The 14,578-nt window shown below is 42.1% G+C and overlaps 3 protein-coding genes across 3 annotated transcripts; 1 reads left to right on the top strand and 2 right to left on the bottom strand.

Annotated features, from left to right (window-relative positions):
• Nucleotides 1–221: 221 nt before the first annotated feature.
• Nucleotides 222–5,444, bottom strand: LOC103986209 (protein LIKE EARLY STARVATION, chloroplastic). Its single transcript, XM_009404145.3, has 4 exons — nt 4,977–5,444; nt 2,687–3,345; nt 1,866–2,062; nt 222–683 (listed from the first exon to the last, which is right to left on the bottom strand). Exons 1-4 carry the CDS (start codon nt 5,386–5,388, stop codon nt 329–331), a joined length of 1,623 nt encoding a protein of 540 aa, XP_009402420.2. The 5' UTR covers nt 5,389–5,444; the 3' UTR covers nt 222–328.
• Nucleotides 5,445–7,060: 1,616 nt separating this feature from the next.
• On the top strand, nt 7,061–10,911 carry LOC103986218 (beta-carotene isomerase D27, chloroplastic-like). Its single transcript, XM_009404156.3, has 7 exons — nt 7,061–7,398; nt 8,234–8,373; nt 8,755–8,847; nt 9,057–9,118; nt 9,270–9,376; nt 10,423–10,512; nt 10,583–10,911. Exons 1-7 carry the CDS (start codon nt 7,149–7,151, stop codon nt 10,621–10,623), a joined length of 783 nt encoding a protein of 260 aa, XP_009402431.2. The 5' UTR covers nt 7,061–7,148; the 3' UTR covers nt 10,624–10,911.
• A 607-nt stretch (nt 10,912–11,518) lies between these two features.
• On the bottom strand, nt 11,519–14,492 carry LOC135628605 (uncharacterized). Its single transcript, XM_065135358.1, has 4 exons — nt 14,239–14,492; nt 12,852–14,156; nt 12,554–12,758; nt 11,519–12,385 (listed from the first exon to the last, which is right to left on the bottom strand). The coding sequence occupies exons 1-4, from the start codon at nt 14,389–14,391 to the stop codon at nt 11,787–11,789; spliced, it is 2,262 nt and encodes a 753-aa protein (XP_064991430.1). The 5' UTR covers nt 14,392–14,492; the 3' UTR covers nt 11,519–11,786.
• Nucleotides 14,493–14,578: the final 86 nt, after the last annotated feature.

Raw genomic sequence — 14,578 nt, 5'->3', positions numbered from 1 at the left:
GAAATCTCTTGGATATTGATATGGATACGAGTCAAAACTACAAGAATCAGCAAGATCTGATTACACTTCACAGTAAGTCAACCCAAAAGATATTACCAAATTGATTTTTATAACAACACCTTTTTCCCCCGCATCATTCCTTATTATTCCATGTATTCAGTACTTTGGAACAATCAAGTGGAACCAGTTGTAATGACAAAGCCATGATTAAAACCACTATATCCAAAACACACATCAATTTAATCACCAGAAAAGATACAATAAAATGTATAGTTTACACACAAGGAATAGAAAGTTCTGGTCTGGCTTACAATGTGTCAAGTGGCTTTCAAACTGCTCTGAGTTGCACAGAGTTTTCAAAGCAATGCTCGAATCCATAGTGCGGGAACCTCTCGGACCATGTCTCTTGCTGCACATGTGTGTCCCAGTGCTCCCCGTTGCTGCTCTTGCCATACTTGTGCACCCATCCGGAGCCATTGTGCCACTCCCCCCATGTGCGATTCCATCGTTCCTCATGCTGCCCTTCCCACCATGTTTCGCCCTGCTTTACTCCATGGCCATTTGAATCAAAGTGTTCATCCCACTTGTCTCCCCATTTTGACCAACCATCACCTTCTGACCGCTCTGCCCACTTGTCGGTGTATTTCATGCTACCACCATTACCATCGTACTTCTCCCCCCATCTGTAAGAAACATTATAGATGAATATAACAAGAAGAATGCTTGTTCGATGATTTCAATTTATAAAAGCTTTTAAATCACAATTTAATGGTACTAGGAAAATGGCTTTATCTATATGTCTGGAGCTTGATAGACTATAGCACCAGAAATTAACTGACAATTGTAAAGGCTAAATAGACCAAATTGGAGGTTTTCTTTTTCCTTGATGTTTTTTTTTAAGCATATCCTTATGGTGTCTGAAAGTGTACCATGATGCAACCTTCACAGTGCATTGATACCTTCAAGAACCTAACAAATACAAGATTATATGTATAATCACATGAAGTGACAGTTCACTTTTCCACAGGGCAATTGCCAAGTCATAGACACACAGATCGGTCCTATGATCGTTAACTAACGTCAGAATACAAATTAAAGAATAAGGTAAATAAGAGATTCTCAACATATCCATTAAGAGGATAGATATGTATCACTTCTTCAGCTAATCTTCACGTAACTTCCATAAAATCGATTAGGAGCAGAGGAAAACATCCTAACCACTGTACTTGCCCTCTCTCTGTATCATTGCATCAATTTTGAATTGACAGCTGGGGATACTCCTCATAGTTTCCTTGAAAAGAAAAGGAAACCAACTTGATTCCACACTAAACAAGTATAACAGAAAAGCCACAAGAATAAAGCAATGGAAAATGATGAACCACAGAGACTTTCATATTACAACATACTGAGTCCTAGAAACCTTACATCAAAGGCTTAGAATGGTAAAATTATCAAAAACTACATATCAATTTGCTCAACCTTGCTGAGAGGAAAATATCAATGCTCTCCAGGAAGAACAGTTATTTTGATGTATAACAGCTCAGTTAAGAGTCAGAGGTAAGACAAGAAAACGAAGCAGGTCTTGTTCCATTTTCTTATTTCAACACTAAAGTTTAGGCTTCTGTCTTTCTTCTTGGAGTAAAAAAATGATGGAAGTAAAGGAAGATAAGCTCATCAAAAGAAGATGCATTACAGTTAGCTCTACATGTCACAAACAATTTTCAATAAAAAACTTAGTGAATAAGAATTCTGGCTCTAGACAATAAGATCGTGTTTGTAAATGATTACTATTTGCTAACTGTATCAGCCAACCAAGTTTTCCATGAGATAAAAATTTCACAAGATATCAATGAGTTGATTCATACCTCTCGTGCCAAACATGAGCATGGCCAGCTTCCAATGGTGTCTTTGGTTCTATAGAGCACCATTTGTGTGCCCATTTCTCAGCATACCCAGAAGAATCATAATGTTCCCACCATTTCTCTTGCCACTCATCACCCTTGCCATTCTTCCCCCACTTGTCTGCAGTATTCTCCATATGGATAATGCCCCTTCTCATGTCCTAAGAAAGAATTCACAAAGAAGGTCAAAAGCTTGACCTCACTTAGTACTCAATGAATCTTATATATATACACATTTTGCAGCCTTTGTGTAGTATAACAGAACTAGTAGGTTGTCAAGATTATGTTGAATAGAGTTGTCAATACAAAAAATTCAGCTCCATAAATTTTCTTGGATGTACAGTCTTAACATGTAAACATGCTATTATCTATGTTAACTGCAGTCAGGGATTGACCACACAGTACTGCTGGAAGATTATATTTGTGCCACTACTCTACACCCTGTAAGAAGTCCAACAATAGGACTTTATTTAATTTTCATAATATTTTTTGATGTTTTGTTGAACCAAGTTGGCAAGTTGTCAATGTGAAAAAAAGAAAAAAAAAGATATTTAAAGACTGTTGTTTGTACAACCTTAAAATATAAACGCACTATATTTCTCTTAACCACAGTCATGAGGACAACTAATTGCAGTCTACAAACAGTTTAAAAATAAATGAAATTTCTAAAAAGGAAAGGGAAGTCCACAAGCTGGTAATTCTGAAATCACATCCAGGATATTGGTTTTCATTATAAGACAATAAAAATAAAACCACAGGAGCAAAAGGAGAAAAAAAGGATTCACCTGCCACATTGACTCCTTCCAATATTCACGCCATACATTTCCAGATGCATCGCGGCCAGACTTCTCTGAACCCAACTCTTTATAATCATATTGATCAGCAGCCTCCCAGAACTTATCTTCCCACTCAACAGTTTCATCTGCGCTTACACCTCTAGTCAATGTCCACTTGCAAACCACTCCATCAGGTCTTTCCTCTATTCCTGTCTCTCTCCACCATTGTGATCCACCCAGATCCATGCCATATTCTGATGCTCCATTACTTTTACTAAGAGCTTCAGCAGCCTCAGCGGCTTGCCCTGAGAAAAGCTGACCGCACATTTTCCCCTCTGCTTCAATAGATGCATTTAAAGTGGTCTTTTTTCCCACTTTATCAACCTCTACAAGAGATTGCAGAGGTGGATGAGGAGGATTATGTTTGCATCCAAATAGTGTGCTCTCCATAGGGATGGCTAAAAACTCAATAGTCTTTTCTTTTTCTATCACCAAATTGGATGGATATGTCTGTGATAACAACTTTGGTGCAGATCTCAGGCCAGTGCTTGTTTCAATTGGTTCCCTCTTAGTGTCTGAAGGAGGTGACCATGACCAAAAATCTGGGCCAGGAGGTCCATTTTGCAGAGTAACTGATTGATAGAGGAATGAATCTTCATGCTGCAATCCTAAACAAATGATGAATTCTAGTAAAAAGAATCACCTACCAGGTTTCTGCTCTATATTGGATATAGACAAAGTGGAACACAATGAACAATGTTAAAAGATATGATCTTTATTGCAGGCAGGAAGAGGAAAAGCCTACATCAATGTCTAATTATCAAGTACTTATTATGACTAGAACTTAGCGGTAACAACTAAGAAACATATATTACCATGAAAATTTTGTCATCATTTTCTCAAATGTAGGTGATATAACAGTCATGTAATAAAGTTTAAGAAAGTATATATATCAACAGCAACAAAGCTCATCTAGATGTCATAAGATTTAAATAAAGACTAAAACAAGTGTTTTGTAGCCAATCAGCTTCGGTCAGATTCCAACTTATGTACATGCCAAAAATACAAAGGATGTGTGAGAATTTAATATAGATTGAGCCCTTGTGGGATTACTGATAACCCAATTAAAATCTTTAACATAGTATTTGTGCAATATTTTTCTTTCTACTTGGCTTGCACCATACACTTTGTTTTAGTTTTATGTACCAAATATAATCTGTCATGCATGTCAAAGGAAATGTTAAAATTTAACACAGATTTGAGTCTTTTTTAATAGCTTAAGTTTTTGGAATTACTGGGAACACAGTTAAAAATAATTAGTAAAATGTATGAACTCAGAATACCCCGCTAGCAAAATATACAAGTCTGGATAACAACAGATTGGCATGACATGGGAGGATGCCAAGCAAAGCATTGTGCTCAACCTCATGTCAGCATGTCATGAGCAATGGTCCCACAAGTCAGCAAGCTAGGCCAAGCTACATCAGCAGTTAGCCTTGGGCATTCCCAAATGCCATTCTTTCTTATGTGATACCAAAGGTTCATAATACCCAGCAGGATGATCTGCACTAGTTATCCCAGTATGTTGATTCTAGCTTGGATTCACATGCATTTTCTTGAAGATTTTGTCTGCTCTCTTTTCTTCTTTAAAAGATACTCTATGGTAAGAGAATGACTGATGGCTGATTGATCTTAAATAAACATAGACCGCAAACTAGTCTGACTCATGTAGAAGAAATATCCAGGAGTATCTCAGCTATAGCAACACCTAAAGAAGCCATACCATCGGTACATACTATCGAAACGACTAAATTATATTTAAGACATTTATAAAGCATAAAGAACAATGAGATACGATTTAAAGAAACAACCAGGTGTTGCTTTTATACCTGTTAAAATAGCATTTCACTGGCATTGCAGGAGATTGCAAGTAGAGAGAGATAGATGTCTCTTTACATGCAACTTCTCCGTACAGAAAAATTTCCCAGGGTTTAAATGACACTTAGAACAATATCCACCCATCTAATCTGCACAGTTGCATTGATACAGTTTTGTTGTCTTCAACTCCGACATGGAGAACAAGATGACATGCTTCCTAAAGTTTTCAACACCATTTCAGTGCTAAAGAAAGTAAGACTATTTTGGCAAAAAGCAAATACCCTTTTTGAAATCAAAAGCTCCTCGACAACGAATTGTAGCTCGAATATCAATTATTTCAAGAAAAGATTACTTGATGCCAAGAACCAATCTTTCCAGCAGAACAATCACTATAAAGCAAATTGGGCAGCGGGAGACGCACCTAGTTTAGCACGAGACATTTCCGGGCGGTCAGAGAGATCCGGCGTTGAGCGAGCCACGGGAGACTCGTTGAGGATGGCACGGGCGGCAGCGAAAGCTGCAGCCGCGCGGTCGATGACCTGAAGCCGCTGGACCCTGTCTCGCTCCTCCGTGGGCACCTGGAGGAGCTGATTGAAGCGCTCCGTCTTGGCCGCCAGCGACGGTGACTTCCCGCCCTCGCCGCCGTCTCTGGTCCCGCGGGACTGCTGCGGCCGGCGCTTGCGCTCCATGGCCTTCTTCCACATGTCGAGGTACGAGTCGCCGCTGGGCACGGCGGAGCACCGGGACCTCCGGCCGCCGCGTCGCGGCGGAGGGAGGAGGGGGCTGCGCAGGCCAGCGCATGCGCACGAGCTGCTAAACTGCGCCGCCGACATCTTCAAGAATTGGGAGAGAGGAGTGCGGGGTAATGAAGATAGAAACGCCTGCTCGCAGATAACCACCATAAAACAAGAAAAGTGAAATCTTTTTCCACCCTCCTCCGCTAATTATAAATTATTTCATTTGATTAGTTCACTTGATCTATATACTTTATAGATTATATTGGTATAGATTATATTAGTATGATTGTGTTTACGAAAGTAAAATATCTATATTCACTAACAACATACGGTGATATCGTTCTGCACCCACATTGGTGCTCTGTCGTCGTGGAATTGAACTCCGTTACCGAAATTATTGTGAAGATCAATCGCCTATTGAAATAGGACCCAAAGATACGTGCCCCCCTTGCCGACGTCAACATCATGTCCCTTCTTGCCACCCGTCTTTTCAACCACTATCACTACCACTCAGTTCATGACGAAGGCAAAGAAAAAAACATCACCACTGCTCTCAACATCACACCGTTGCCTTCCTCAACCTCTCTATCTCCGCTCGCGAGGTGCTCATGTGCACCCTAGACATCCTCGATGCCTTTGTCGTCGCCTTTCGCCTCCTCTCCCCCGTCGGAGAAGACATGAGAGATAAGGAGGGGCATGGTGCTGGCATCAACGAGAGGGGTACGCATCTTCAAGTCCTACTTTGATAGGTGATGGATTTTCACGACGGCTTCGATAGGAACCTTCGATTCTACAACGACAGAACGCCAATGCAGATGTAGAACAATGGAAATGTAACTTTACAATTGTGTCGGTGTCGACACACTGTCATCCACCACCGCCACCAATTAGAATGTTAAAGTTATCCTTTTTTATTTTTTATTTTTATATTTCTGTCGATAAAACTAATATCATTAGGGTAAATAAATATATATATTTCATGAAATATCAATATAACTTTTTAAAGTGTTAGGACCGAAATACTAAAAATAACTAATTAATTAGCTGCTTTGGATAATTATGTTTGTTCGGAGTTTAAGGCTCCTCAAGAAATTTGTGATATACTGCAAAGTTAAACTAGTTGAAATCTTTGAAACATTAACTCCTCAATTATAGACATCTTATTTTAATTTAATTAGCTAACACCTTCGAGCCCAGGCGGGATTCTGCTTTGATTTACTTTGATTAACTCCTCAATTACAGCAAATGATATTACATTTGCTGTTAATGGTAGAATTTTTTTTTATCTTATTTTATTACATTTTATTTCTCCAGTAGCGAATCTTCTTCAGCTAAATCCTTGCCGGCCTTTCTTGTATCGATCGGAAGAGACATCTTGTCTTCTTTGATCTCTGTCGATACCTCCTAAGATACCTTTGGCTACCTCAAGAACAATGTGTCCATATTTTGATCAGATCTTGAATATTTGTTTCAGAAATAAATGACTAAGCTTATATATATATTTCCAAATAGTTAATGATGGAGATCTATTTTTGTCATACATCTACCAATTGATGTGATGATAAGCTTAACAGTTCAAGATTGACTCCATTGAGCATAGTAGCAAAAGACATGCATGCTTGATACTGTCATTTATACCTCTCACACCTTAAAGGATCTTTAAGAGAATCCAATGAGCTTCGCACCTTAAGAATGTCCCTTTCTTTTCTCTACGCAACAAAAGATCTATTATTCTTCTCACATCCCTCCCGAAGATGCTCTTTAAACCTTTTTGTTTCTTTGTTTCTTCTCTCAATCTTCTTCCTTGAAATATCAGTATATAAACTCACAAAGACGCACACTTCCGCACACACATAATGAGAGCTACTATTCATCATCATGGGGGGCTACGAAGTCTTCCAGGGAGCAGAAGACCACAAGGGATGGAGTTGGGTCAACAGAGGCCGCCGAGTAGAAATCTCCGGCGTTCGGTGGTTGTGATGAGGGTGACCACCGACGAGAGGGTGGTGGCGGCGGCGGCACCGAGGGACAAGACTGTGTACAAGGACAACTGGTTCGAGCGTCTCGCCATCCACCACCTTTCAAGCGCCATTGAAGCCACCACAGGTTATTCATGTGCTTTCTACTCTTTAAGTATATCGTTCTGAAGAACACAAGCGTGTTTCATTCAAAGATATGCATTTCGTTCTTCTTTCTATTCTTCTTCTTTTGGTAACCTCTTCTTTGTGTGCCTCTGAAATTAATGGTCACCAAATCCAAGTCTTTATCATAGAGTCAATACACAATCAAAAGAAACTTAGCAATGGAGTTACAGGTTATAATGGTGCTTATTTTGGTCTCGAGCCTATTTTTGCGCTAAAACCTGCCTTTAGCAAGAAAAGAGACATATTTGGTCTGCTTGCTGTTTTTCTCATATTATAAAGTTCAAACATATCTATCGAGAATACTTATTCTCTGACTTGTTAGTCAATTTTGCTCGAGCATAGGTGGCTTTTCTTGAAGGGAGGACTGTCCCTATGAATTAAACTTGCCATGAGAGAGGATGTTTGTCTATGTCTTTATATCTCCTTCTGTTATGGAAAAAGATAACAGGAGAGTTCTCATCACTAAAAATAGAATTTATAGAGGAAGAAAAAATAAAATATCATGTGTCACTCTTTTTTCTTTCATATGCTAAATTTTTCTAGTGGTTTGAACACCATTTATTATTCAATTTGTTGATAAGTGGATTCTTTTAGGCTCTTGTAAAAGCTTGTTATGGTGTCACAGACATCTTAAGATGGTTTTTTTTTTTTTGAGAAAATGCAAATGCTTATATTGGTAGAGATTTTATTACAGTTGAGTTAAAACAGAGAAAGAAGAGATGAATGATGATGCTGATTTCTTCTACAGAATTACTTTCTGTGCAGAATAACCTGAAAGCAGCTGATTTGATTCTCAGGCATGACAAACAAGAAGGAAGGATATGAGAGCTTAGTTGCGGCAGCAATCATGATTTCTAAGAAATTTGATACCAAAGCACAGCAGGGCTTGGTGATCAGATCTCTCCAGGAGGCCTTTCCATCAGCCATTCTAACAATGGCAAGTTGACTTCCAATAGCCATATTAATCAATCCCAAATATGGAGAACCAAAGTGTGCCTGAATGTGTTTTAAGCATATCATCCTTAGCCAACATCCACACAATTTGGTTTAGATTATGATTATCATTCATCAATGATCCATGTCTTTCACATACTCTGCAGTCGTATGATCACAAGTAAATTCTCAATTCTGCAAAAGTCTGTACTGCAGTAAAAGTTTAGAGTTTCAGCTACAACATGCCGACAAGAAACATTGGATAAAGAAGAAATCTAATGTTCCCTACAAGTTTATTGTTTGCGACACAGCATACATAGATGATGTTTTTTGTTTGTCCTCGGAAGCACTAGATTGCTAATGCAATTTGACACTGAAATTCCAGATAAAGATTTTACTTCCACCTTCAACATTTTCAAGAGAGTACTTTGCAGCTTTCACTACCATGTTCTTCCCTTGGCTGATTGGCCGCTGCGAGGTACAAACCCTAATCCTCTATAATTTATGCCAATAGTCTATGCATGAAGATTTCATCTCTAGCATTTGGAAGGAAATCATATAAATTACAACCGAGTATGAAAATACCCCCGGACTGCTTTTAGTAGCTTGTTTTAATAGCTGACTGCTGTTAGACTGGAAGTTCTTGGATGCATAAATCTAAAATGATACTGAAACTTGTCATGGAAGGTCAAGAAATCTGAAATCAAGGGGAAATCAGAGAAAAATGTGGTTTACATCCCCAAATGCAGGTGCTCTCTAATCCCTTTTCATATCATAGACAAATATAAATCCTTTGGTTTTTTAGGGACAATATTGAGCATTTGTCAATTTTGGTCAAGACACAAATCAAGATTTTGTTATTCTGAATCTTTTCAAGAAGAAAAATTTTCTGCCATGTAGGTTTCTTGAGAACACCAACTGTGTTGGGATGTGCACAAACTTATGCAAGATTCCAAGTCAGAAGTTCATCCAGGATTCACTTGGCATGCCTGTCTATATGGTTCCAAGTATGCTCCTTAAAAATGATCACTCTCAAAGAATTGTTCCTCCTATATATGCCTATCATATTGCAATTCTAATTTACCAGATAATATTTTGTAGTATCCTATAACTTGTTGACATGATTGCTCAAAGATATGTAACCATTAGATATTATCTCCTTGAGAATTTGTAGGACATTTGAACCATATGAAATACCTCTGGTTGATATTTCCATACTCCAGGATATCCCAACTCATCAATCTATAAACTCAACAACTATACTTCTGGATTGAAATTGGCACCAAAACTTGTTATATTTTTTTGATGGAAGGTTCCCTGTATATTTGGATAAGCATCATGTCAATTAACAATTACAAAAGGAGGATTTTCCAGAACAAATGGTATACTAAACTGCTAATACAACATCCAAAGAATGGAGAATTAAATTCATCTCCATCTGACAATGAAATATGTAAAAATTCTCCACAGAAAGTGATTGAAAATATCACAACACTAATCTTTTCATAGATTAGGGGAGTGTAAAGCACTTCTTATCGTCTTCTTTATTAGATTTTTCTAGGAGATTAGTTCCCCTGTCTGCAGTCCTTTATGCAATGAGTAAAGATGGATCACATCAGCCATTGTTGTGCTCCACATTCTTCCATTCATCAAGGTGTTTGAGAAGAAATGTCTCTTTGTTTCATCACTTCCCCTCAACTGGACACTAGTATCAACCACTGGAATAGAAAGTCAAGTTTTGTGCTCCAATACTTGTGCAAGTACTTTGAAAATTATCACAAAGTTTGTTAATGCAAATACCACCATATTGATTTGGACAACTGCAAGAAGTAACTAAGATTTACAGTCTAAAAATCTAGTTTATTCCTGAAGGAAATCTTTGTTCGAATTCAATAAATAAAATGGTTGGAAGAACAGAAAAGATATTGGAGGTCAAAGAATCACCCATTGTATGGAGAAGACATAGTTTGTATTCTTGTATTATTATCTACTGAATTTCTGCAAAAACAGATATGACCTATGTCAAATGGTTATGATGCATGCTGACTTCCAGATTTTGAAGACATGAGCTGTGAGATGATCTTTGGTCAGCAACCACCTCTTGATGATCCTGCACTAAAGCAACCATGCTACCACAAATCCTGTAATGACATCAACCCAAGCATGTAGATATGGCAAAGTAGCTGCTTTCTTATTCTTTCTTATTTTTGCAGGTATAGCAAAGCAGAGACATAGTATGAAGTGCTCCAGTTGATGAAAAGGAAAAGAGAATAAACCTGCAGATGAAAGGAATGTCAAAGCCTTGAGGGAACAGATTGCATTGCACCAAATATAAACTTAATTTCATGAAGTTTTCTTAAAAATAAAAGATTTAAACTGTACTACATACATTTTACTGTCAATGTTAACCACAGTTACTAAAAAAAATGTAGAACAGTGACATATTTCCTGGTCTGGATGCTTGGATGTAAAGATCTTCAGTACACTCTTATCTTATCTTGAAATCTCTAATGCCTTTCTACTTGCCCTAACTACATTTAAATGATATGACAAGTATCTTGATGCAATTTATATGGAACCATCAGACTGGGATTTCAAGATCAGTATGAAGGACTCTGAAAGAGCCTAAACAATTCATACTGACAACAGTACCAGATCTCTTGAAATAGGAACACTAGTGATGCACAATGGGATCAATGGCATAGGTGTAGTTGGAAGCCACTAAGCATGTGGTAGGGATCTAAAATGACTGACTTGCTCCATTAAGAATTTCTTGGATTCAACAATTAAATCATTAGGATGAAGCAGAAGTTAACACCTACTGTGCTGACTCACTCACTGCTACACTTGGAACTGACTGCTCCAACCAATGAAAAAGAACAGAAGCAAATCCACCTAGCAGTTTCTGTCATCCTGAAGGCAATGATAAATTCTGATCAGTGGTGATGTCAAATGGCAATGATAATTTAATGCCATTAATTGCAATTAATTGACAGTTAAGGCAGCTTGTTATGTAATGTATTGGAAAAGAGTCATGCTAATAAGTCTGAAGCCTTTCATGGAACTATTGACAAAGCACCACAAAACCTTTTGTTCAGGTATGCTAAGAGACATGATTTATTTATATTCTTCATACTACCTATGCTCAACATATGAAATTTGAAATAAATGGGATGAGACACAAAATCTTACACTCTAATCTTACACAATGGATATGATTGGTTTTTTTTTTTATTGGGATGATATTTTCATGTTGGACATATGCAAGCAAGTACAAAATGCATAGATGTATTTTGACCTTCTTAATGACCCATAATAAACCTCAAAATAATCCACCACCACTCGAGGATGCCTTTTCAAGTAGAAAACGTGTACACACCGTTGGAACTCGTTACATCACAACCGTTGGTCGTCTTGTTAGAAGAGGAGCTTGCGGCGGGAAAGAAGGGGGCGGGACTCGTTGGCGGCGTCGGCCAGGGCGAGGATGATCTCGACGACGAGATCCTTAAATATCAGCCGCTCGATCAGGAGAACAGCGTCGGAGATCTCGACAGCGGGCAGGCTCCACCCTTCGGCGTGCCTGGCGGCCATGTCCTTCCGCACGGCCCCGCACGCGGCGCCGTCCTGGCCATCGGCCGCCACCTGTTCCCGGATGCGCCGCACCTCCGTCCACACCTGCCGCACCACCTCCTCCCCGCCGTCCGCCTGCGGAGGTCCGGCGCAGGAGAAGGCCTCCCAGGGGCACACGCCGCGGCTTCGTTCCAGGATCTCGGCCACGGTGTCGAAGAGGAGCCGGCGGTGAAGGCGGCCGGCACGGGAGGCGCCGCGGTGACGGCAGCAACGCCTCTCGAGGATCGTGTACACGGCGTCGGAGGCGTCCCCGTTACGGTCGGACACGCGGAGCACGTCGCACACGTAGGCGTAGTCGTGATCCACCTCACCGGGCCCATCGATCCGGTCCCCATGATTCCTCCACGCTGCCAAGGACCACTGCTCCCGCTCGTCCGCCGTTTGATCTGCGGAACATATCGCGTCATCTCCTTAATCGTCTTCATTTATGACAGATGTGTTCTATTGGATCCTAACGCATCAACACTTTTGATCCAAAAAAATATTTTTATGAGGTATATAATATATATATATATATATATATATATATATATATATATATATTGTTCTATTACCTTTGAAATCGATGGAGCGCTTGGCGAGGGGCGAGGGCGACACGTCCTCGCCGAGGTAAGACAACGAGTCAAGCACGGATACGGGGCTCGGTTGCTGGTCGACGGCGGCGACCTGATCCGCTCGCGCAAACGCCGTGATGCTGTGTAACAGCTTATCGCATCGCTCCAACAAACTTCGGCCTGATCTGTTCTCCGCCTTCGATCTCTGCAATGTATCACCCACCCTCCATTTAACTAAAAGTTCCATAAATTGTAATCAAGAAAAATATGTACTGCGAGTAACAAGTCGTTGGCGTACCTCGAAGCCTGATGGAGAGGAGGCGCTTATGCTGCTCTCGGAGATGGTGGTGGAGGTATTGTCCTTCGCCAGTGGGTGAACCGGCTCCTTGTGAGACGCAGTCACCCTCGGCGTTCGGCTCCTCGGTGATCCGGTGGCCAGAAGTTCCGGCCCTGCCCTCTTCGGGGTGGACGTTGGTGAACAAACGGTCGAGATCCACCGCTGGGGCTGCGGGTTCTTCTTGACCGCTGCGTTTAACGGCCTTCGATGCACCGTCCGCTCGTTTGCTATAATAATACTCCGATTTACCGTCGCCGGTTTGCGCCAGACTGGCGAAGCGCTATGGCAACCGGCGCTGGATTTGGACGGCGGCGGCTCGCTCGACGGAAACCGCGGGGGCTTGGAGGCCGTGTTCATCATGACGACCGGGGCGCCGGTCTGGAAGTCGTAGATGAGATTAATGCGGCCGTTGGTGCGATGTGCCGACGGCTTGGAGTGGAGGAGCCCCTTCAGCTGGAGCGCCTCGAGGATTTGCTTCAGAGTCTCCAAGTCCTTCGTCGGCTCGTCGATCCCTCGCATTCTCAGCCGCTTCTCGATCTCGCCATAGAGCATTCCCGACCGCTTCGGCTCCGGGAACAAGTCCTCCCAGTCGAAGAAGCTCCTTCGCTGGAGCGGTGTGAGGGGAATAGGTCTCGGCGGCGACACAAGCTTCTTCGCGTCACTGATCCTGAACTGATCCAGATTAACTGTTTTAAAGAACACCTCGGCAGAGATCGGGACGGCTTCGAGAGGCTGTGGGGATGGCTCCCGGAACGAGCACGCCTCCACAAAACTGTAGTACGGTGCATCTCTGGGAACCCCGGAATCGGAAGCCGATCGCCGGAGCTCACCCCGTTCAGGCTTCGCTTCAGCTACGCTGCCGGTGCTTGGCAGGGTTTCAACCCCAATTAGCCGCGCGACGACGCTCGGGGAACGCCGATGCTCTGCCACCTCGGAGGAGTCAGATTGGTTCACAGAGGCCACCCGGACCGCAGTCCGGATCTCCAACGGGCCCAGGCCGAGCTTTCCCTTCGCGTCGACCACTGCGCGGCTATCGAGAGAGAGCCTTGGAGTGTCCCGGAGCTTCCAGGAGCTCATCACCCCGTCCTTCACCTCAAAGACGGGGAGTGGCAGAGGATGCGACAAACGCGCTGGTGTATCCACCAGGAAGCGGCTCTCGAGCAACGAAGGGCAAGGCTCCGGCGACGACAGGGGCGGATGGCTCTTCTTGAAGAACGACGGCGACGAAGCATCCGATGTCTCCGACGGCGCCGTCGATTCAGCAAGCTGAGATTTGCCATCCAATTATCAGAAAAAACAGGTTAAAAACACGCACAAAAATAACATCACTTTCTTCTCAGATTTTTACCGGAGTAGTATGGAGGTGGTGGGTGGCGAAGTGGCGCTTCCCGGTGGTAATGTGGTGGCAGTCGAACAGCTGGAGAAACCCGGCCATGCACCCCATCTGCCGCTCGATGCGCCGCTCCTCGACTGCTGCGTGGCCGACAACGCCGGGCATCATCTCCCTTCGCTCTCTCCGTCGACGCTCCCCCCGCTCCTCTCAGGTCAGATATCAGGCCCTTCCCGCGTCCTACCTCCAACTCCTCCCTCGTCTTAACTCGCCTGCTCGTTCTTCTCACTTGGGCACGCGATGCCTGTGCACAGCATTCATCGCGGCTCCCGCCAAGACCCTTTAAAAGCAGGGGTGG

This window comes from Musa acuminata, chromosome BXJ3-1 (assembly GCF_036884655.1).
Source record: "Musa acuminata AAA Group cultivar baxijiao chromosome BXJ3-1, Cavendish_Baxijiao_AAA, whole genome shotgun sequence".
NCBI classification, from domain to species: domain Eukaryota; kingdom Viridiplantae; phylum Streptophyta; class Magnoliopsida; order Zingiberales; family Musaceae; genus Musa; species Musa acuminata.
This window is presented reverse-complemented; position numbering and strand designations above follow the sequence as displayed.

Excerpts from the sequence above, each read along its gene's own strand:
- LOC103986209 (XM_009404145.3), bottom strand. The coding sequence starts at position 5,388 with ATGTCGGCGGCGCAGTTTAGCAGCTCGTGCGCATGCGCTGGCCTGCGC. Across the intron at positions 3,346-4,976 it reads AATGTCTCGTGCTAAACTAG|GATTGCAGCATGAAGATTCA; the intron begins GTGCGTCTCCCG and ends TCATTTGTTTAG. Across the intron at positions 684-1,865 it reads GCTCATGTTTGGCACGAGAG|ATGGGGGGAGAAGTACGATG; the intron begins GTATGAATCAAC and ends TGTTTCTTACAG.
- LOC103986218 (XM_009404156.3), top strand. The coding sequence starts at position 7,149 with ATGAGAGCTACTATTCATCATCATGGGGGGCTACGAAGTCTTCCAGGG. Across the intron at positions 8,374-8,754 it reads CATCAGCCATTCTAACAATG|ATAAAGATTTTACTTCCACC; the intron begins GCAAGTTGACTT and ends CTGAAATTCCAG. Across the intron at positions 9,119-9,269 it reads GTTTACATCCCCAAATGCAG|GTTTCTTGAGAACACCAACT; the intron begins GTGCTCTCTAAT and ends TCTGCCATGTAG.
- LOC135628605 (XM_065135358.1), bottom strand. The coding sequence starts at position 14,391 with ATGATGCCCGGCGTTGTCGGCCACGCAGCAGTCGAGGAGCGGCGCATC. Across the intron at positions 12,759-12,851 it reads CCTCTCCATCAGGCTTCGAG|AGATCGAAGGCGGAGAACAG; the intron begins GTACGCCAACGA and ends GATACATTGCAG. Across the intron at positions 12,386-12,553 it reads GCGCTCCATCGATTTCAAAG|ATCAAACGGCGGACGAGCGG; the intron begins GTAATAGAACAA and ends TATGTTCCGCAG.